Here is a 22,254-nt window from a genome sequence, read left to right on the forward strand (position 1 = left end):
ACCTACTGTGCCATGGTGGGAATCCCAGCATTCACCTTTGATGTTGCACATTCATTCTTTTAGACAAATGTATGACAACATGGGCGAATCATTTATCCATCATCTTGTATCATACAGAGTATTTTCCACTGTCCTAAAAATCCTCTGTGCTCCGTCTGTTTGTCACTTGCCTACCCCTCCGCCTGGCACCCACCATTCTTTTTACTATCTCCATAGTTTTGTTTTTTTCAGAATGTTGTATAGATTGAATCATATAGTTTATCGCCTTTTCAGATTGGCTTCTTTCACTTAGTAGTTCATTTAAGGTTTCCTCTGTTCACCTGCTGAGGTGAATGGTGGTTCCAATGTTTGGCAGTTAAAAATAAAGATTCAGTAAACATTTCAGTGTAGGTTTTTATGTGGACATACATTTTCAGCTCTTTTGGCCATTCTGATAAGCGTGTAGCGATATTGTTGTCCCCTCTCTTTATATACGCTCTCACTTGGGATTACATCAGTTCTCAGAACTAATGCCTAAGCAGATGACTGTCTAGCCTCCTCTCAAACTTCGCACTCAAATTTCTACTTGATTTTGTCAGCTTTTTCCAGAGTATTCCATCTGTCAAAATCCTTTCCACTCATTAAACCATCTTGTTAAATGTCTTCTGGCTTTTACTATTACCCTTGTAGAGGCCGTTCCTTACCGAGCTGTTAACAAATCCCTTTACAAGAGCATACAGAACATGTATGCCATGCCCTTCGGTGATGTCCCATCAGAATAAAATCTATACTCTCTACCACACTTGTCAGGCCCCTCATGGTCTGGCTCATTGCATATCTCATTTTTCTACTCTCCCTTATTCTGTTCTTCTCATTGCCTTTTCATTGCTGTTTACCACAACGTCTTCCCACACATCTTTGCTTAGCTTACTCCCTTCGTTCACACATTTTCTCACATAGCATCTTCCCTTATGAGAGCCCTTCCCTGTCTGAAGTAGAGCTCTGGTCACTCTCTCCTTCTCTGCCTCACTCTGAACTTGCCCTTACCCTACTTGGTTTTGCTTGTATCCCTTATCACCTCCTTACATCTATGTACTTATTGTGTGTTTCCTACATTAAAATGTCAGCTCTTTAAAGGGACCGTATCCACATCAGTACTCACAGTAGTCCCAGCTCCTAACTGATGCTTGGTAAATATTTGTGACATGTTTAAGTGAAAGAATAAATGGGTTCTGTGAATTTTTCTGAAATTCCGTAAGTGGATGTGACCTCCTTTAAACCTCCATTAGAACCTCTAATGGTGTTTGAGGGTTCTTCAGAGAAACAGAATGGATAAGATGTGTATATAGACAGATTTATTACAAGGAATTGGCTCATGCAGTTGTGGAGGCTGTCAGGTCCAATGTTAGCAATAGAGGCTGGCAGGCTTGATAAGCACAGACGTGGGAGTGCCTGTGGTGCCATTTCAGTGAAGGCTGGCAAAGTGGAGCCACCAGAGAGCCGACGGTGCAGTTCCAGTTTGAAAGCAATCTGCTGGAGAATTCCCTCTTGCTTGGGGAGGCTGGTCTTTTTGTTCTACTCAGGACTTCAGTTACTTGGATGAGGCCCACACACGTTGTGGATGGCAGTCTAGTTTACTCATACATAGTTCACTGATTTAAATGTTGATCTCGTCCAGAAACACCTTCTAAGTTAACATATAAAATCAACCTTTGCAGTTGACATCCAACTTTTTTTTTTTTTAAGGCCTACATCCATGGTATATGGACGTTCCCAGGTTAGGGATCTAATCAGAGCTGCAGCTGCCAGCCTGTGCCACAGTCGTAGCAACGTAGGATTCTTAACCCACTGAGCAGGGCCAGGGATGGAACCTGTGTCCTCATGTATACTAGTTAGGTTCATTACTGCTGAGCCACAACAGGAACACCACATCTAACTTATACTTAATGTCTGGACTTAATCATCCTTAAATTGCTTATATGGGGGTATGCATCAGAAATGAACTGCTCTTTCTTTCTTTCCCAGAAATGAGCTTCAGAGCTCTAGTTCTTCCTCAGATTACTTCTCAGACCTAACAGCATGCTTTCACTTAGTCCCAGGACAAAGGCATCATCAGGCCCAGCCTATTTTGAGGTGGGCCTTGAGTTTGGAGGACCTGGGCTTTCAGCCTAGCCCTCTCCCACACTACAAATTTGGGAGAGGTCATCTGCAGATGCACTGATCTGTCTTTTTAGTGCCTTTTCCTTGTCATTATTGAAGAGCACTTTTTCTCCTAAGTATAGAGTATGTTTATACTGAGAAATAATACTGTTTGCATGCCAAACCTAATGGGATTTTTTTGGTGTGATTTTCTTTTCTTTTTTTTTTTTTTGTCTTTTGTCTTTTTTTAGGGCTGCACCTGGTTCCCAGGCTAGGGGTCTAATCAGGGCTGTAGCCGCTGGCCTACACCAGAGCCACAGCAGCATTAGATCTGAGCGGCATCTTCAACCTACACCATAGCTCACAGCAACGCCAGATCATCAACCCACTGAGTGAGGTCAGGGATCGAACCCGCAACCTCATGGTTCCTAGTTGGATTCATTTCTGCTGCGCCGCAACGGGAACTCCTATGGTTTCTTTTTAAATGTTCACTTTAGTTTGGTAGTGCTAAGGAATTAGTAGTTGGTGCATTACAACATTACCTGAGAATTTATGTTTAATCTCGCTTTTTGGTGTCTTTTTTAAAAATTGTATTTCTATAGGTTGGAAAAAGCAATGCTAATAACCTTATGACATTGATTACAAGGTTATATGTCAAGGAAAATGTTTTTGATACAATATTGTCTTTTCTACAGTGTAGGTTATTGCTGATAAAAAGGTATTTCAGAACTAAGAAGTGGCCAATATTTTGTGTGTTAAAGTTAAGATATTTAGTTTATATAGATAGATAGTTTAGTTTGGTGCTTAAGAAAGAGCTGTGGCAGTAGACCTTGGGTTTGGCAGTGGTTTCTTTTCCTTTCTTTCTTTTTTTTTTTTTTTTGTTTTAGGGCTGTACCTGCAGCATATGGAAGTTCCCAGGCTAGGAGTTGAACCAGAGCTAAAGCTGCTGGCCTACACCACAGCCACAGCAATGTGGGACTGAGCCACATCTGTGACCTACACCACAGCTCACGGCAACACCGGATCCTTAACCCACTGAGCAAGGGTTAAGGATCGAACCCGCAACCTCATGATTCTCAGTCGGATTCGTTAACCACTGTGCCACGACGGGAACTCCTCGGCAGTGGTTTCTTACATGTGACACTACAAGACACAAGATAAATGGGATTTACAAAATTAAAAAAAAATTTCTTTGCATCAAATGACACTCGAAAGTAAAAAGGATAGGAGTAAATATTTTTTTAAATCATATATCTAATGAAGATCTATTATCAGTAGTATGTAAAGACCCACAACTCAGGAACAAGAAGACAACCCAAATAGATAGACAAAGGACTTAGATATTTTTCCAGGGCTGATATATTAATGGTCAACAAGCATGTGAAAAGATGTTCAGAATCCTTTGGGGTTTTTTGTTTTTTTTTTTTTTTTTTTTAAGGGCCACACTCATAGCATATGGAAGTTCCCAGGCTAGGGGTTGAATCGGAGCTACAGTTGCTGGCCTATGATACAGCCACAGCAACAAGGGGTTCAAGCTGCATCTGCGACCTATACCACAGCTCACAGCAATGCCGATCCCCAACCCACTGGGCAAGGACGGGGATGGAACCTGCATCCTCATGGGTACTAGTCAGATTCATTTTTGCTGTGCCACAACGGGAACTTCTAGAATCCCTTGATATTAAGGAAGTGCAAATCAAAACCACAGTGAAATAGCTACTTTACAGCCAACAGGATGATTCTAATAAAAACAAAGTAACAAGTGTTGCAGAGGATATGGAGAGATTGGAACCTTCATACTTTGCTGGTGAGAATGTAAAATTCTGCACAGTTAAAATGGGAATTAAGGTATGACTCTTCAACTAGTCCCACCCAAAAGAACTGAAAACAGATGTTCAAAAACTTACAGATGGATTTCAAAGCACTGTTCAGAATAGCCAAAAGATAGGGACAATCAAATGTTCAGTTAGGGGAGTTCCTGTTGTGGCGCAGTGGTTAACGAATCAGACTAGGAACCATGAGGTTGCGGGTTCGATCCCTGGCCTCGCTCAGTGGGTTGAGGATCCGGTGTTGCCATGAGTTGTGGTGTAGGTAGCAGATGCGGCTCAGATCCCAAGTTGCTGTGGCTCTGGCATAGGCCAGAGCTATAGCTCCAATTGGATCCCTGACCTGGGAACCTCCATATGCTGTGGGGGTGGCGCTGGAAAAGACAAAAAGACAAAAAAAAAAGTTCAGTAATGTATAGATAGATAAAATATGGTATATCTATACAATAAACTATTTCAGCCATAAAAAGAAATGAAGTACATGGTACATGTATAATGATACATGCAACATGGATAAACCTTGAAAACATTATACCAAGTGAAAGCCAGGTACAGAAGGCCACATATTGCATAATTCCATTTATACAATAGATCCAGAATAGGGAAATCTGAGAGCCACAAAGTAAATAGTGTCTGCTGAGGAGAAGGGAGAATAAGGAGACTGCTTAGTTGGTACAGGAATTTATTTTTGGGGTGATATAATGTTCTGGATCTAGATAGTGGTGATGATAGTATAGCATGTGGATGTTCCAGATGTCACTGAATTGTACGGTTTAAAATACTGAATTTTACAAGTGAATTTTACCACACAGGAGAAAAAAATCCACTTACCACCAGGTAGTTGCAGATGGCCTGATGTATACAGAGCTAGAGTTAAAAAAAAAAATACATATATGTGTATATATACACACATATAATTAAAGTAATATAAAATAATATATAATTTGAAGTAGCACCCATTAGCCAAAAATAGGACAGTTTGAGTTTTCAAAAAGATAATAATAATCCTAGCTGGTTTTTAAGTCCATCAAAAGTGTTTAAATCCATGAGTTGAGAAAGATACTGTTATGGTTTACTATAGCTACACAAGCACCTTGAACTTGGGGTAAAGTATTTATTGTCTCACTCAGTTCTGGGGGTTTCCTGGCCTCAGCCGGGCAGTTGTGGTCTGCATCCCTTGTGAGGTTGTAGTCAGGCAGTGGCTGGGACTAGAGTCATCTCAAAGGCTTCCTCACTCACATGTCTGGCAGTTGATATGGCTGCACCTGAGACCTCAGCTGGGACTGTTGGCTGAAACAGGCACATGTGGCATTTTATGTCTGGGCTTCCTCACAGTTTCTTGGCTAAGTTCCAAGAGTAAGTGTAACAAGAGACAGCCAGGCTATCCCTTTTATGTCCTGGTCTCAGAAGTCACAATGTATTACTTTTCACTGCCTTCTATGAGTGAATTAGTAACTAAGGCCTGCCCTTGTTCCAGGGAAGGAATAGCACTTGATGAAGGAGTAGCAAGTTTCTGAAAGAGCAGGTGTTAGAGGAAATATTGTTGCAGTCAGTTTTGGATAATACAGTCTGCCTTCTAGCCACAACACACATCCCTCCTACATGCACTTGATTCACAACCTCATCTTTATACAGCATCAGGCTTAGACTACAGGACCAAGATCTTGTCATCAAATCAGATCCCTATGCTGATAAGACAGCTTGGATGTGGTTCCTTGAGTATAGGTCCTTAATTACTTTCCCTTTCAATCTAAACATCTATGAACTAAAGGGTCAAGTTCTTTGTTCTCCATATATCCTGCATACAGTATAGTGTTCAGGTACTTTAGACACTCCCTTCCCCAAAGGCTGAAAACAGGAGGCACACAGCAGCCCCTGTTCATATCAAATGTCAAATCCTGCTGGGCACATGCTGCTGCTTGCTTAATTAGGACTTTAGTCCTGCTGTTTGGGAATGTTTCTCCATAGCTCTTGGTTCTACCCTGTGGGTTTCTGGTTTCACTCCTTAAATTATCCTTCAGGGAGTTCCCGTCATGGCGCAGTGGTTAACGAATCCGACTAGGAACCATGAGGTTGCGTGTTCAATCCCTGGCCTTGCTCAGTGGGTTAACGATCCGGCGTTGCCGTGAGCTGTGGTGTAGGTCGCAGATGCGGCTTGGATCCCGAGTTGCTGTGGCCCTGGCATAGGCTGGTGGTTACAGCTCCTATTCGACCCCTAGCCTGGGAACCTCCCATATGCCGCGGGAGCGGTCCAAGAAATGGCAAAAAGACAAAAAAAAAAAAAAAATTATCCTTCATTTACTAGAAATGCAGCCTGGTAGCAGCCAAATTGTTTTCTCAGATTACCCTCTGTGTGTAGAAGTTCTAGAGTCTAGGTATTCTTTTCCCCTTTAAATCTAGACTGGCCTGTTTTTTCATCAGCACAGTTCAGCTAACAACTTTGTGGGTTTCTTGTGTGTCTTAGTGGAGTTTGCTCCATTGGACATAAGGCATACCCACAAATCTGATCAGGATAAGCTCTTCTCTATTTTGGGCTCCCTGTGAGGCTGCTGTGGGCTAAAACCTTTAGATTCTCTCTCAGTAGCCCTGTTCTTTATTAAAAAGAATATGGGACACATACTTTTAAAAGTCCTTAGTGGACCTTTTCTCAATGTAAAAAATTCTTTGAGGAACACCTCCTTAGATCTTCCTGAGGTCTTAAAGGATCTTTGCTGGAGTTCCTGTTGTGGCTCAGTGGTAATGAACCCGACCAGTAATCGTGAGGATGCGGGTTCGATCCCTCACCTTTCTCGGTGGGTTAGGGATCGGGCACTGCCCTGAGCTGTGGCATAGGTCGCAGACGTGCGTTGGATCTGGTGTTGCTGTGGCTGTGGTGTAGGCTAGCAGCTGCAGCTCTGATTCACCCCCTAGCCTGGAAACTTCCATATGCTTTGGGGTACAGCCGTTAAAAAAAAAAAAATAGACAAAAAATAAAAATTAAAAAAAAAATTGTATGAGGTGGGAAATGTAACCATTTTTGAAAACACAATCTGTCGCAATTGATAAATGAAAACTAAAAAACCCTACAATTGTTCACCATCAGAAGATAGTTATATAAAAGGATAAAAAAGAATCAACCGTTTATCCTACCATTCCTATATGAACTGTACTTTTTTTTTTTTTTTTTTTTTGTCCTTTTAGGGCTGCACCCACGGCACATGGAAATTCCCAGGGTAGGGGTCAAATCAGAGCTGCAGTTGCCAGCCACAGCCATAGCCACAGCAATATGGGATCCAAGCTGCGTCTGTGACCTACACTACAGCTCATGGCAATGCTGGATCCTTAACCCACTGAGCAAGGCCAGGTATGGAACCCTCATCCTCATGGATACTAGTTGGGTTTGTTGTGGCTGAGCCACAACGAACTCCTGAATTGTAGTATTGAGTAACCAGATTGTAGATGAGGGGAAGCATCTCTCTGTAAAATATGTCAAATTAAAAATGAAAAATAGAATTAGAGACCACTTTTTGCAACTTCCAATAAATTAATGGATCTAGGTATTGTATATTAACACAATTGATAACATTGCAAAAAGAAAGGCAATCAGGCATTGTGTGCCTCCTGATGAGAGAACACACCACCAGCTAAAGTCTTGCCAGGAATTCCCTGGTGGCTCAATGGATTAAGGATCCACTGCTGTGGCTCTGGTTATTGCTGTAGTGAGGGTTTTTATCCCTGGCCTGGAACTTGCGCATGCCTTGAACACAGCAAAATAACTACATCAGAAAAGTCTTTCCAAAGAGAGTAAACCAGAGTCTGAGCAAGTGTCTGGTTCCAGCTACAGCCTGCAGGAAATACAGAGGACAGGAATGTGTTAATTTGTGCCTTGAACAAAATCCATTCTGTGGAAAATTCTACAGGTCAAACAAGAAGATTCTTCAACAGAATAATTACAGGAGGGAACACCTGTAGATTAAAAGAGACTTAGAAAACATCTTTTTTTTTTTTTTTTTTTTTTTAAACAGGCAAGACTAAACTATGGTATCAAGAGATTCATACTTGGGTGATAAAACAGTAATAAAACTTAAATTTCCTGACTTTTAAAGCTCTATTTAGAATATGAAATGTGGCGTTCCCATCGTGGCACAGTGGTTAAGGAAACATGAGGTTGTGGGTTTGATTCCCTGGCCTTGCTCAGTTGGTGAAGGATCCGGTGTTGCTGTGAGCTGTGGTGTAGGTTGCAGACACAGCTCAGATCCCACGTTGCTGTGGCTCTGGCGTAGGCCGGCAGCTACAGCTCTGATTGGACCCCTCGCCTGGGAACCTCCATGTGCTGCAGGTACGGCCCTAGAAAAGACCCCCCCAAAAATATACAAATAAAAAATAAAAAATAGAATATGAAATGCAACATAGACTGAGAGTAGCCTAATGAGTAGGATACTTAAGTTTTTTAGATCAGGAGCCACTATTTCAGATAAAAACTGTATTAATTTGAGTCGGTACAATTTTTTTAATAAAGAAGTGTGAAACTTTTTGTTGCTGCTATTTTTTGGTCATAAAAGGTAATTTTTTTCACATTTTATCCCTTTTTTAATCAAGGTGCATATTACACTTGGTGCTTTTTACAGTTTAATTGAAAATATTTTTTTGAAAGCTCAGTTTTCCAAAACAAAAACAGAAAGTTCTGGTCATGGCTCAGAGGAAACGAATCTGACTAGTATCCATGAGGACGCAGGTTTGATACCTGACCTCACTTAGTGAGTCAAGGATCCAGCATTGCTGTGAGCTTTGGTAGGTTACAGACCTGGCTCTGATCTGACATGGCCGTGGTGTATACTGGCTGGTATAGCTCTGATTCGACCTCTAGCCTGGGAACCTCCATATGCTGCAGGTGTGGCTCTAAAAAAAAGACAAAAACAAAAGCAAAAATGTTCAGAAATATTCTGAAAAAGAATATTTCTCTCCCAGGAATATTCTGGAAGAGAGGACTAGTTGTACCTGATTAAAACGTAATTCTAAAATGCAATGGTTAAAACATTTATGATGTTGGTCTTTGAATAGAAGTGTGGGAATAGGTGGAACAGTGGAACAAATTAGGAAATCTGAATATATATCAAGGAATTGGATATATTTTAAGTTGGCATTTCAGTTTGTTGGAAAAAATGGCTTATCCAGTCTGTGATTTAGGGACAGCTGAATAGGCATTTAGGAAAAAATAAAATTGAATCTATACTTTATACTTTACACTGGATTCAAAGATTTAAATATAAAAGAATGAAACCATGAGAGTCAAACCATTATTTTATACAGTGGGAAAATAAAAAAAAACAAAAAACAAAAAAAAACCCATTATTTTATAATCAAAGGGTGGTTTTCTAAGAATATGAGAAAACCCAGAGGTCTTTAAAAGATTGACAGTTTTGATTAGGTAAAAGTAATTTTCTGCACAGCAAAAGTTTCCATTGGAAGAGATAAACAGATCACAAACTGGATAAAAACATTTGCAGTTAGCAGAGATGTGGCTCATTTTTTCATGTATAAAGAGCACTCAGAGAAGAACATAAAAAAAAGGGACCTAATTAAACTTAAAAGCTTTTGTACAGCAAAGCAAACCATACACAAAATGGAAAGACGCTGTGGACTGGGAGAAGATTTGCAAATGAAGCGACTGACCAACAAGGACTTAGTTTCCAAAATATACAAACATTTCACACAACTCAATAAAGAAAACCCAAACAACCCAGTTGAAAAATAGAAGACCTAAGTAGACATTTCTCCAAAGGAGACATACAGATGGCCAACAGGCACATGAAAGGATGCTCAACATTTTTAATTATTAGAGAAATATAATTACAGTGAGGAACCACCTCATGCTGGTCAGAATGGCTATCATTAAAAAGTCCACAGGAGTTACTATCATGGCTCATTGGTAACTAACCTGATTAGTACTTGTGAGGATGCCACTTTGATCCCTGGCCTCGCTCAGTGGGTTAAGCGTTACCGTGAGCTGTGTGGTGTAGGTGGCAGGTGCAGCTCTGATATGACCCCTAGCCTGGGAACTTCCACATGCTTCAGGTGTGGCCCTAGAAAGACCAAAAAAAAAAAAAAGTACCAGGGGAAGGGAAAAGTCTACAAGCAAATGATGGAGAGGTGGTGGGGATAAAGGAACCTCATACACTGTTGATGGGAATGTAAATTGGTGCAGCCACTATGGAAGATGGTTTGGAGTTCCCTTAAAAACAGTTACTGTATGATCCAGCAGTCTCACTCCTGGGCATATATCTGGAGAAAACTATAATTCAAAAAGATACGTACACCTCAGTGTTCATAGCAGTACTGTTTACAATAGGCAAGACATGGAAGCAATCTAAATATCCTTCAGCAGATGGACGGATAAAGGAGATGTGTACATACACGCAATGAAATACTACTCATAAAAAATAATGAAATAATACCATTTGCAGCAACATGGGTGGACCTAGAGATTTTCATGCTAAGTGAAGTAAGTCAGAAAGGTAAATACCATTTGATATCCCTTATATGTAGAAATCTAAAATATGACATAAATGAACATATCTATGAAACAGAAACAGAAACAGACTCAGGGACATAGAAAACAGACCTGTGGTCGCCAAGGGGTAGTAAGGGAGGGATGGACTGGGAGTTTGGGATTAGTAGATGCAAATTATTATATATAGAATGGATAAACATGGAGTTCCTGGTATGGTGCAATGGGTTAAGAATCCGATTGCAGAAGCTCTGGTCACTGCAGAGGTGTGGGTTCGATCCCCCACCCAGCCCAGTGGATTGAAGGATCTGGCATTGCTGCAGCTGTGGCATAGGACAGACGCATCTTGGATTCAGTTCCTGGCCTAGGAACTTCCATATGCCGAGGGTGCAGCCATAAAAAGGAATTAAAAAAAAGGAAACAAGGATAGCAAGATGCTACTGTATAGCACAGGGAACTATATTGTATATTCTGTGATAAACTGTAATGGAAAAGAATATTAAAAACTATATATACGTGTAACTGAATCACTTTGCTGTGTAGTAGAAATAAACACAACATTGTCAATCAACTATACTTAAGTAAAAAAGAACATGAAAAAGATCAGTCTTATTTAAAAATGGTCAAAGGATATACTCTGATAGTCCTTAGAAAAGGAAATAGGAGTTCCCTAGTGGCTCAATGGGTTAAGGTTCTGGCATTGTCACTGCTACGGCTCTGGTTATAACTGGCGTGGGTTTGATCCCTGGTCTGGGAACTCCACATGCTGCTGGTGTGGACCAAAGAAAAAAAAAAAAAGGAAATAAAAATAGATCATATATATATATATCAAAAGGTGCACAGTCAAAGGGAATTTTGATTAAAACTAAACTGCAATTATATTGAAGAGGCTGTGGGGAAACGTTCTCTAATACTATTAGAGAACAGTTTGGCTAATTTGTCAGTATTTATCAGCATTTCAAATTTTACTATTAGGAGTACTTTTAGGAATTGACCCAGAATGATATTTATGTTTCTCAGGCAGCATTGTTTATTATAAAAATTTAAACAAAACCTCAGTGACCATCAAAAGGGGCTGGTTAAATATATTAAGTAACAGCTGTTGGAAGATGAAGGGAATGAAATGTATCCAGTGAGACACTGTCTTGAGACCAAAAAACAAAGCAGACAGATTCACATAATCTGTGGATCCGTTTATTATCCACCAAAAGGTGGGGTTGGTGGACAGTGATCTGGAAGCATTTACAACTGTGCTCCACACTTCCTAGGGGCTGTTGGGACAATTTATAGTTAATCTAGGGTGTGGGGTAGCTGCTTGGGAACAGGAAGTGCATCCCTAAGCCAAGATGATTGAATGGATAACCCGTCTGGTGGGCAGGGGAATGCTTCAGCCAGGGTCTTCATTAGTGTTTGGGGACTACCAGAGTATACAGGCTCCCTGTCCTAATGATTATTAAACAGTATGTGTTAACTACAGAGCCCTTGGTGACAGAGAAGTGATTTACCACACAGTACAGTCCAGTTAGCTAATTGTACACTGTTAACAGTTCCCTAGTTTTTTTTTTTTTTTTTTTTTTTTTTTTTCCCCCTTTCTCTGTCTGCCTCTGCAGCATATGAAAATTCCTGGGCCAGGGATTGATTCCAAGATGCAACTGTGACCTATGCTACAGCTGTGGCAACACCAGATCCTTTAACCCACTGTGCTGGGTGGGGATCAAAGTGTACCTCCATAGCAACCCAAGCTGCTGCACTTGGATTCTTAACCCATTGCACCACAGAGGGAACTCCAGCAGTGACTTAATTTTTGATGTGAATACGTTTTTATGCCTATTGATGTAAATTGCTGTCGTAAACAATACACAACTTTAATGGTTTCCTAATATTTCATTTCTGATGGTGTTGACATATGAAAGCAGATGCTGTTCTGTTTGAAACTTCATGCTACTGCTTTACCAAACAGTGGGAAAAAACCCTTTTCTCTTAATTTTAGTTCACAGTGTTGAGAATTCTACACTTAAGGTGCTGATTGAAAGACTTTTAAAATGCCAATTATAGTTGCTTTACACATTGTAAAAGTTTCCCCCCCCAAATGTATTAATACATTAATTTGATGCTTACCTCTAGGCGTTGGCAGATAGGATGTAAATTGCAGCTGTAATTCCAGAATAGTTTCGTGTCACTCTGATCATGTGATATATTTTCTTCAAACTTAAGATACTTTTAGAAGGAGGTTTGTGTTATTCTTTAGGAGCAGTTTCATCAGGGAACCTAGAGACAAAAACATTTTTCCCCCTTGTTGCTGTTTGATTTCGTACTTGCTATAAGTAAAGATTTTTTTTATGTATGTAGTAGGTTCGAAATTTCAAAGTGGTAACTATGAATGGCCTTAAATTTATCAAACCTTCATCAGATAGTATTTAGATATCCATTTATTTGTTTTATTTAAGGGATCTACATTTTGTTAAGAAACATTTGATTTTATGTACACAGCAACATGGATGCAACTAGAGTTTCTTCTACTAAGTGAAGTCAGAAAAAGAGACAAATACCATATGATTTATATGTGGAATCTAAAATATGGCACAACTGAACCTGTCTACAAAACAGAAAGAGACTCAGACATAGAGAACAGACTTGTGGTTGCCAAATGGGAGGGGGGAGGGAGTGGGATAGACTTGGGTTTGAGATTGGCATATGCACACTGTGGTTTATGGAATGATTAGCCAAATGGGGACATGCTGTACAGCACGGAGAACTCTACCCAATATTCTGTGATAATCTATGTGGGAAAAAAATCTGAAAGTGAATGGATGTGTGTACATGTATAACTGAATCAGTTTCTTGTGCAGCAGAAATTATTGCTGTATATCAGCTCTACTTCAAAAAATTACAAAGTGTTCTGATCATTGGCTTTTGTGTAAAAGATAAGTCATGTGGAGATTAGTAGTGCATGAGCATTTACAATATTAGTTAAAATTAGTTTTTTTCTTAAAGCTATTGACTTTTAGTTTGATGATAAATTAGGAGAAACCAAAAATGAATGTTTAGATTTAGACGAATGCCACTTGGAATTGACTGGCTTCCTAATCATTTTAGAGTTGGGAAACTTGGTTTTCTGGATTAATTAAGTTGAGGTTGGGTCTTTCCCCTGAGTAGATTCATTTGTATCTTAGTGTGGTGTTTTTTGCTAGATTGCATAGGTGATTTTTCAGATGTCTTAAGTTTACAAAGTGAAAATAGGTATTTTATGCTTTGTTTTGTTTTGTTTTCTTGCCGGTTTATAAAACACATGGCAAATTCCAGTTGTCTCCAAGAAGTAATTAGCATAAGATACATTTAAAAGTACTAATTGGGTGCACACACACACACACTGGAATACTACTTAGCCATAAAAAAGAATGAAACTTTGTCATTTGCAACAACGTGCATGGACTTGGAGGGCAGTATCCTGAGGGAAAGAAATCAGAGAAAAACAAGTACTGTATGATCACTTATATGTGGAATCTAAAAAATTTAAGAAACTAGTGAATATAATAAAAAAAAGACTCAGAACAAACTAGTGATTGATTACCAGTGGGGAGGGTGGAGGGGCAAAATAGGGGTAGGAGATTAAGAGGTACAAACTTATGCATAAAATAAACTTCAAGGATATATTGTACAGCACAGAGAATATAGCCAGTATTTTCTAATAACTATAAGTGGGGTATAACATTTAAAAATTGTGATAGTAAGTTGTACACCTGAAACTTATATAATGTATATTAACTATACCTCAGTAAGAGAAAAGTATTAATTGCTGATCATCTGATAGTCTCTTTTTATTTTTATTTATTTATTTATTTTTTATTTTTTTGTCTTTTTGCCTTATCTAGAGCCACTCCCATGGCATACGGAGGTTTCCAGGCTAGGGGTTTAATCAGAGCTGTAGCCACTGGCTTACGCCAGAGCCACAGCAACATGGGATCCAAGTCATGTCTGCAACCTACACCACAGCTCACGGCAACGCTGGATCTTTAACCCACTGAGCAAGGCCAGGGATCGAACCCGCAGCGTCATGGTTCCTAGTCAAATTCATTTACCACTGTGCCATGATGGGAACTCCTGATAGTCTCTTTTTTAAATTTAAAAACTTTTTTTTTTTCCTTTTTACAGGTACACATGTGGTATGTGCAAGTTCCTAGGCTAGGGATAGAATTGGAGCTGTAGCTGCCGGCCTACACCACAGCCACAGTAATATGGTACTCAAGCTGCATCCAAGACCTATGCCCACAGCTTGTGGCAATGCCAGATCCTTAACCCACAGAGTGAGGCCAGGGATCGAACCTGCATACTCATGAATGTTAGTTGGATTCTTAATTCACTGAGCCACAATGGGACCTCCCTGATACTTTCTTTTTTTGAGATCTTGAAAGTAATTTTATGAGTCTTGAGGTGCAGGAAACATCACTGGTGTTTTTTGTGGGTTTTTTTTGTTTGTTTTTTGTCTTTTTTTTAGGGCCACACCTGTGGCCTGTGGAGGTTCCCAGGCTAGGGTCTAATTGGAGCCGTAGCTGCCAGCCTACACCACAGCCACAGCAATGCCAATCCAAGCCAAATCTGCGACCTACACCACAGCTCAGGGCAACGCTGGATCCTTAGTCCACTGAGCGAGGCCAGGGATTGAACCTGCAACCTCATGGTTCCTAGTTGGATTTGTTTCCACCGTGCCATGACAGGAACTCCCAGCATCACTGTTTTTAAGGGTCTTTATTCCATGGTAAATTGGTTTCTGAAAATAAATTTTTGTTGGAGTTCCCATCATGGCTTAGCAGTTAATGAACCTGACTAGCATCCATGAGGATGTGGGTTCGATCCCTGGCCTCACTCAGTGGGTTAAGGATCTGGCGTTGCCGTGAGCTGTGGTGTAGGTCTCAGATGCGGCTCAGATTCCTAGTTGCTGTGGTTGTGGTGTAGGCTGGCAGCTACAGCTCCAATTTGACCCCTGGCCTGGGAACCTCCATATGCCGTGTGTGTGGCTTAAAGACAAAAACAAACAAAACAATTAAAAAAAAAACGTTCTGTTTAATGAAGACTTTTATAATAAAAGTATTGCTTTTGAGTTCCTAGCCCTAAAAGCCTCCCAGATTCCTATGACTGTATTTTTTTTTTTTTTTTTTTCTTTTGGTCTTTTCTAGGGCCGCTCCCGAGGCATATGGAGGTTCCCAGGCTAGGGGTCTAATCGGAGCTGTTGCTGCTGGCCTATGCCACAGCCACAGCAACGCCGGATCCTTATCCCACTGAGCAAGGGCAGGGATCAAACCTGCAACTTCGATAGTTCCTAGTTGGATTCGTTAGCCACTGAGCCACGACGGGAACTCCTCCTACGACTGTATTGATTGTGCTGTTTCCTCCTTCTTCTCTAGAGTTGTCTCTGTGGGAAGTTTGTCCTCCGTCCACTCCGACCATGCCGCAGATACTCCACCTCAGGCAGTTCCCGGTATGTAGTATATCTCCCTATACACAGACTTTTTAATTGTGTGCTAAGGGTGTGTGTCTCTGTGTGTGTGTTTCTTGAATATGGAAATATCTGCTTAATTTTTTTTTTTTTTTTTTTTTTTGTCTTTTTGCCTTTTCTAGGGTGCTCCTTCAGCATATGGAGGTTCCCAGGGTAGGGGTCTAATTGGAGCTGTAGCCATCGGCCTACGCCAGAGCCACAGAAACGTGGGATCCGAGCTGCATCTTTGACCTACACCACAGCTCACAGCAACGTTGGATGCTTAACCCACTGAGTGAGACCGGGAATCAAACCAGCAACTTCATGGTTCCTAGTTGGACTTGTTAACCATTGAGCCACAGCGGGAACGCCAAAAATTTTTTAAAGGGGTACACACATTGGAACTTTGCCATAATATCTTTGGAGCATCACTTATTTGTAGGTAAAAATTTGTTATGGTGTGCCTTTTGGTTCTTTGCTGATTGGATGAAATTCAGGGTAGAGACCCTAGCCCCCCCATCCCCTCCTGTGCTGTCTTCCATTCTATGGCAAATAGATTTAGATTTATACCCAGAACTCAGCAGGTTGGAAATTAAAAGTATTTGTTCTCCTTGACGTTCATTTTATTGTATTTACAGAAATGTGTTTTTGGGTTTTTTTTGTTTGTTTTTTGCTGTTCCCAAGGCATGTGGATCAAACACATGCATGTGGGCTAGGGATCAAACCCACACCACAGCAGTGACAATACTGCATTCTTTTTGTTTTGTTTTGTTTTGTTTTGCTGCACCCTCATCGTATGGAAGATCCCAGGTCAGGGATCAAATCCAAGCCATAGCTGGCAACACCAGATTCTTAACACATTGCGCCTGTCTGAGGATCAAACCCATGCTTCTCCAGCGACCGGAGCTGCTGCAGTTGGATCCTTAACCACTGTGCCACAGTGGGAACTATAACACCAGATTCTTAACCTGCTATGCCACCAGAGAATTTCCTACAGAAATGGTTAATAAGGGGGAGGACTTTTTTTTTAAGGCCATACCCATAGCATATGGAAGATCCTGTGCCAGGGATTGAATCCAAGCCACAACTGCAGCAATGCTGGATCCTTTAACCCACTGTGCTGGGCTGAGTATCAAACCTGTGGCTTCGTAGCAACCCGAGCTATTATAAGTTGGATTCTTTTTTTTTTTTTTTGTCTTTTTAGGGGTGTGCCCCTGGCATATGTAGGTTCCCAGGCTAAGGGTTGAATTGGAACTGTGGTTGCCAGCCTATGCCATAGCCACAGCAGTGCCAGATCCGAGCCACATCTGCAACCTACACCACAACTCAGGGTAGCACTGGATCCGTAACCCACTAAGCTAGGCCAGGGATCAAACCTGCATCCTCATGGATACTAGTCAGGTTTGTTTCTGCTGAGCCATGACGGGAACTCCTATAGTTGAATTCTTAACCCACTGCGCCACAGCAGGAACTCCAGGGAAAGGAGCTTTGAAGATTAGTGATACTTGTTTTTTGAGTTCAGAGGAAACTTCATGACTGTGAACATGCTAAGTTTTAAGTATTAAAGGGCAAATTGCTTGGTTTTTCCTGTACCGGATATTACTATTTAAAAAAAAAAAATTCCACAAGTAAAAAATAAGCATTTTTTAAAAATTATGAACATGTTAAAATCAAATCAGGTAATACAACATTGTGAATCAACTATACTTCAATAAAAGTTTTTTAAAAAATGAGTGAAAGGTGATTGTAGCTGTGGTGATAAACTGGGCTGCTGTCATCTGAATCAGCGGTAGAGAATTACAGGCCCGAGGTCTTTGAGACTCTTATTGGTCTAGGGAAGTACGTTTAAGAGAACTGAAAAACAAAAATGTGTTTCCTATTTCTTTCACTTAGGTTGTCTCCTGGCAAAATTGCCGGCGCTGGCATTTTATTCGTTGGTGGTGGTATTGGTGGCACTATTCTGTATGCCAAATGGGATTCGCATTTCCGGACAAATGTAGAGAAAACCATACCTTATTCAGACAAACTCTTTGAAATGGTTCTTGGTTCCCCACCTTATACTGTTCCATTACCAAAGAAGTCGGTAAGAGTTTTAAGAACAGTTTCAGTTTATCCTATGGTATACTTTGAAAAGCAGGTTGTTTTCATATTAAAAATATTTTGTATGTATAGTTCAGTAGAATTTTCTGGGTATATGTTTGTCATTTTTCTTTAAATTGACCTAATATTATGTTGAGCTGGATTCCCTTTGGAGTCCTATAAGTGCTCTCATTTAGTCCACGCCACATAGAAAAAAATTATATGGCACACCAGGCTAAATGGAATGGTGAGCTCAGGCAGAGCTTATTATAGTGAGCATGCATTTCATAAGTTAAAATAATGAAACTTAAATAAAAATAAAATAGATATTGTTCTTTTGTTTTCTTTTTTCTTTGTCTTTTTAGGGCCACACCCATGGCATATGGAAGTTCCAGGCTTGGGGTCCAGTCAGAGCTGCAGCTGCCAACCTATGCCACAGCCCCAGCAATGCGAGATCTCTTCTGTTTCTGTGACCTACACCACAGCTCACGGCAATGCTGGATCCTCAACCCACTGAGTGAGGCCAGGGATCGTGGATACTAGTCGGGTTCTTAACCTGCCAGGCCACATCGGGAACTCCTAGATATATTTCTAATTTTCAGTAGTGACAAAATTCAGAACCTATTCTGTTACGTCTGAGTGGTCGTCTTTGGGACCTCTGAGTCCCAATGCCAATTTCTGGCAAAAAGGGGGACAACATAGGCAGTAAATGAAAATATTTCTTTTACTCAGTAATTTTCTCTGGTACATTATCTAGCAGTCCTGTTCATGAACAGTGCCTTAAATTAGGTGGTTATTGAGAAAGATAAAAACATATTACAGTTAGATGATATATCATAATGTGTAAGTATGTGAATCTTGGAGATTAAAGAAATAAAAAACAGATTTTAATTTTTATTATATTTTTTCTTTTTTGGCCCCACTCGAGGCATATGGAAGTTCCCGGGCCAAGGATCAAATCTGAGCTGGAGTTGTGTAACCCACTGTATTGGGCTGGGGATTGAATTGGTCCTTCCACAGAGGCAAGCCAGATCATTAATCCATTGTGCCACAGTGGAAACTCTGAATTTTAATTTTTACTAAAGTTTTTTATTTATTTGTCTTTAAAATTTTTTTGACCATACCCACAGCATGTGAAAGTTCCTGGGCCAGGGGTTGAACTTGAGTAACAGCAGTGATGTGAGCTGCTACAGTGACAACACCAGATCCTTAACCTGTTGTGCCACAAGGGAATTCCCTCATAGCCATTTATTTATTTATAATCTTTTTTTAGGGCCGCAACTGCAGTATATGAAGGTTCCCAGGCTGGGGGTCGAATCGGACTGTAAGCTGCCAGCCTACATTGAAGCCACAGCAATGCAGGATCTGAGCTGCATCTGTGACCTACGCCACAGCTCACAGCAACACTGGATTCTTTTTTTTTTTTTTGTCTTTTTGTCTTTTTTTTTGTTGTTGTTGTTGTTGTTGCTATTTCTTGGGCCGCTTCCGCGGCATATGGAGGTTCCCAGACTAGGGGTTGAATCGGAGCTGTAGCCACCGGCCTACGCCAAAGGCACAGCAACGCAGGATCCGAGCCGCGTCTGCAACCTACACCACAGCTCACGGCAACGCCGGATCGTTAACCCACTGAGCAAGGGCAGGGACCGAACCCGCAACCTCATGGTTCCTAGTCGGATTCGTTAACCACTGCGCCATGACGGGAACTCCCTGGATTCTTGACCCACTGAGTGAGGCCAGGGATCAAACCCACATCCTCATGGATACTAGTCAGCTAGTTACCGCTGAGCCATGGCGGGAACTCCCCCTCATAGCTTTTTAAAGAACATTTGTTTCTAACCAAATGTATTTAGAAAGAAAATAGAAATAGCCTTCTTAGTGTTGTGTATGTAAAAGGAATGGTGTTTAAAGTGAAGGCCCATATATCATATACTTTATTAGTTTCCCTAAGAGAAGTCTTTGTTACTGTTAAAATATGGACTAGTCATTTGGAATGAAATTTTTGGACTGCATTTTTCTAGTATGATGGCTTCTCTTACTATGGTTAATAAAATACATTGTTATGAATTATTGATAACTTTATGTTAAAAGCCTGGAAGACTTAACTTTTAAAATAATACAAGTTACTGTATGCTACCTCTTTTCATAAATAATATTATATCTGAAATGTTAAATGTTTTTCATTTCCAAGATTCAGTCTGGTCCACTAAAAATCTCTAGTGTATCAGAGGTAATGAAAGAATCTAAACAGCCTGCTTCACAACTCCAAAAACAAAAGGGAGACACTTCAGCTTCAATAACAGGTACTTATATGTAGAATCATTCTTTTAAAATTATGGGTAAATGAACTGTTCTAATGTATTTGTACTCATCATCGGGGTGGGGGGGCGGGGGCTGGTCCCCATGAAGGACTCTTCTCTCACCCTGGGGAGGGAATATTCTTACCTGTCACCTTGACTTCATTTTAGAGGTTGAGTGGGATATGGAGTTCATTTTATTGTGAACAGCTCCTGAGTAAGGCTAACAACAAGAATTGTCTTGCCTGCAGCAGACTTATTTTTCCCCTTTTCTCTGACCCCTATCCTTTCACCTTTTTAGATTTTAAGGTTTATTTTCTTTCCCCATCTCTTTTTTCTATCTGTTCACCGGTTCTTTCCTCTCTTCTTTCATAGTGATGAAAGTGTCCTGAGGAAGTTCCCTGGTGGCTCAATGGGTTAAGGATCTGGCATTGTCACTGCTGTGGCTCGGGTCACTGCTGTGTTGCAGGTTCAATCCCTGGCCCAGGAACTTCTGCATACTGCAGGCATGGCCAAAAAAAAAAAAAAAGAGAGAGAGAGTCCTGATCTAGTCTTGATCTACAGATGTTTTTTGCCTTTATGATTTCCCTGTAATCCCCACACTATTTACAGCATTTAACTAATCCTAACCTGTTCAATATACTTTTGAATCCATTATGTTCCTTCTTAGTCACTTCTGTCCTTCATTAAATCAGTTGACTTTCAGAGTTCCCGTTGTGGCTCAGTGGTAACGAACCTGACTAGTATCCATGAGGATGTAGGTTCGATCCCTGGCCTTGCTCAGTGGATCTGGTGTTGCTGTGAGTTGTGGTGTAGGTTGCAGACACGGCTCAGATTCCACGTGGCTGTGGCTGTGGCGTAGGCCGGCGGCTACAACTCCGATTCAACTCCTAGACTGGGAACCTCTGTAGGTCGTGGGTTCAGCCCTGAAAAGACCAAAAACAAAAAACAAACAAAAATCAGTTGACTTTTATCTAGCAAATATTCACTGAGTAGCTACTATGTGCGAAGTTCTGGGTGTCTTCTAGGCACTGGGGCTATATCAGAAAACAGTAAAAACAAAAACAAGTGCTGTGAACATTCCTCACTGGGATGAGAGGAGGGAAATTGTATATACATACACGAGTAAAATATATATAGGATGTCATACAGTGACAAGTGTGGGAGGAAATAATGCAATTTTAAATGGAGTGGGAAAGAAAAGTTTCTTCTGGAAGGTGTCGTTTGAGCAAAGACTAGAAGATGAGACCGTCAGTCACATAAAAGGTGCGTAGGGAAGAGCATCCAGGCAGAAGGATTAGCTAGTGCAAAGCCTTGGCCTGTTCTAGCAAGAAGCAAAGGAAGCTGGAGTGGAGTGAGAGGACAGGAGCAGATAGGTCAGAGAGGGAGCAGAAAGCCTGTGGTAGCAGTGAGAAGCGGCCATCACAGGAGTTTTGCTTCCTAGTCTGAGTGGGAAGTTGTTTGGGAGGGTTATGTGTCAGGGGATTGATATCTGACATTTATTTTCAAGATCACCAGTAATTGTGGAGGATAAGGAACCAAGGGCAGAACAGGGAGACCAGTTAATGGGCTTTGTGGTAATCCAACTCTGTCTCTTAAATGGCACCTTCAATTTACTAAAAATATAATTTTTTTTTCTCCATTTTGTTGCTTCCTGCCTCACATCTATTCCACCTTCAGAATTAATCATTTTCTCTTCCATCAACAGTATTATTTATAATTTACAAGCTCTTGCTTTTTTAACCCTCTTTTTTTAACAATGTCTACAAAATAGTTTTTTTAGCTGAGCTCTGTGCATTATTGACTCAACATCTAAACTGTGACCTTTTCTTCTTGAGATTAAAATGTCATCCTGTTCTTGCTCACACCTCTTCTTTAATCTTGATAACTCTTCAAAGCAATTAAAAATATTTTTTGGTTACTTTCTTTTGTCTGCCTTCTTCATTACAGGTTATTCCCTTTGTTATTATTTTTCAT

At 40.6% G+C, this 22,254-nt stretch overlaps 1 protein-coding gene across 7 annotated transcripts in view; it reads left to right on the plus strand.

Annotated features, from left to right (window-relative positions):
• IMMT (inner membrane mitochondrial protein) overlaps positions 1-22,254 on the plus strand; it is a 57,163-nt gene that overhangs the window by 2,608 nt on the left and 32,301 nt on the right. For all 7 annotated transcript variants that reach the window (XM_021087287.1, XM_021087283.1, XM_021087282.1 and 4 more), the window contains exons 2-4: positions 15,834-15,907; positions 17,798-17,987; positions 20,172-20,283. In XM_021087287.1, the coding sequence (XP_020942946.1) occupies positions 15,834-15,907; positions 17,798-17,987; positions 20,172-20,283 (376 nt within the window). The remainder of the gene's footprint in view (positions 1-15,833; positions 15,908-17,797; positions 17,988-20,171; positions 20,284-22,254) is intronic.

Source organism: Sus scrofa, chromosome 3, assembly GCF_000003025.6.
Source record: "Sus scrofa isolate TJ Tabasco breed Duroc chromosome 3, Sscrofa11.1, whole genome shotgun sequence".
NCBI classification, from domain to species: Eukaryota; Metazoa; Chordata; class Mammalia; order Artiodactyla; family Suidae; genus Sus; species Sus scrofa.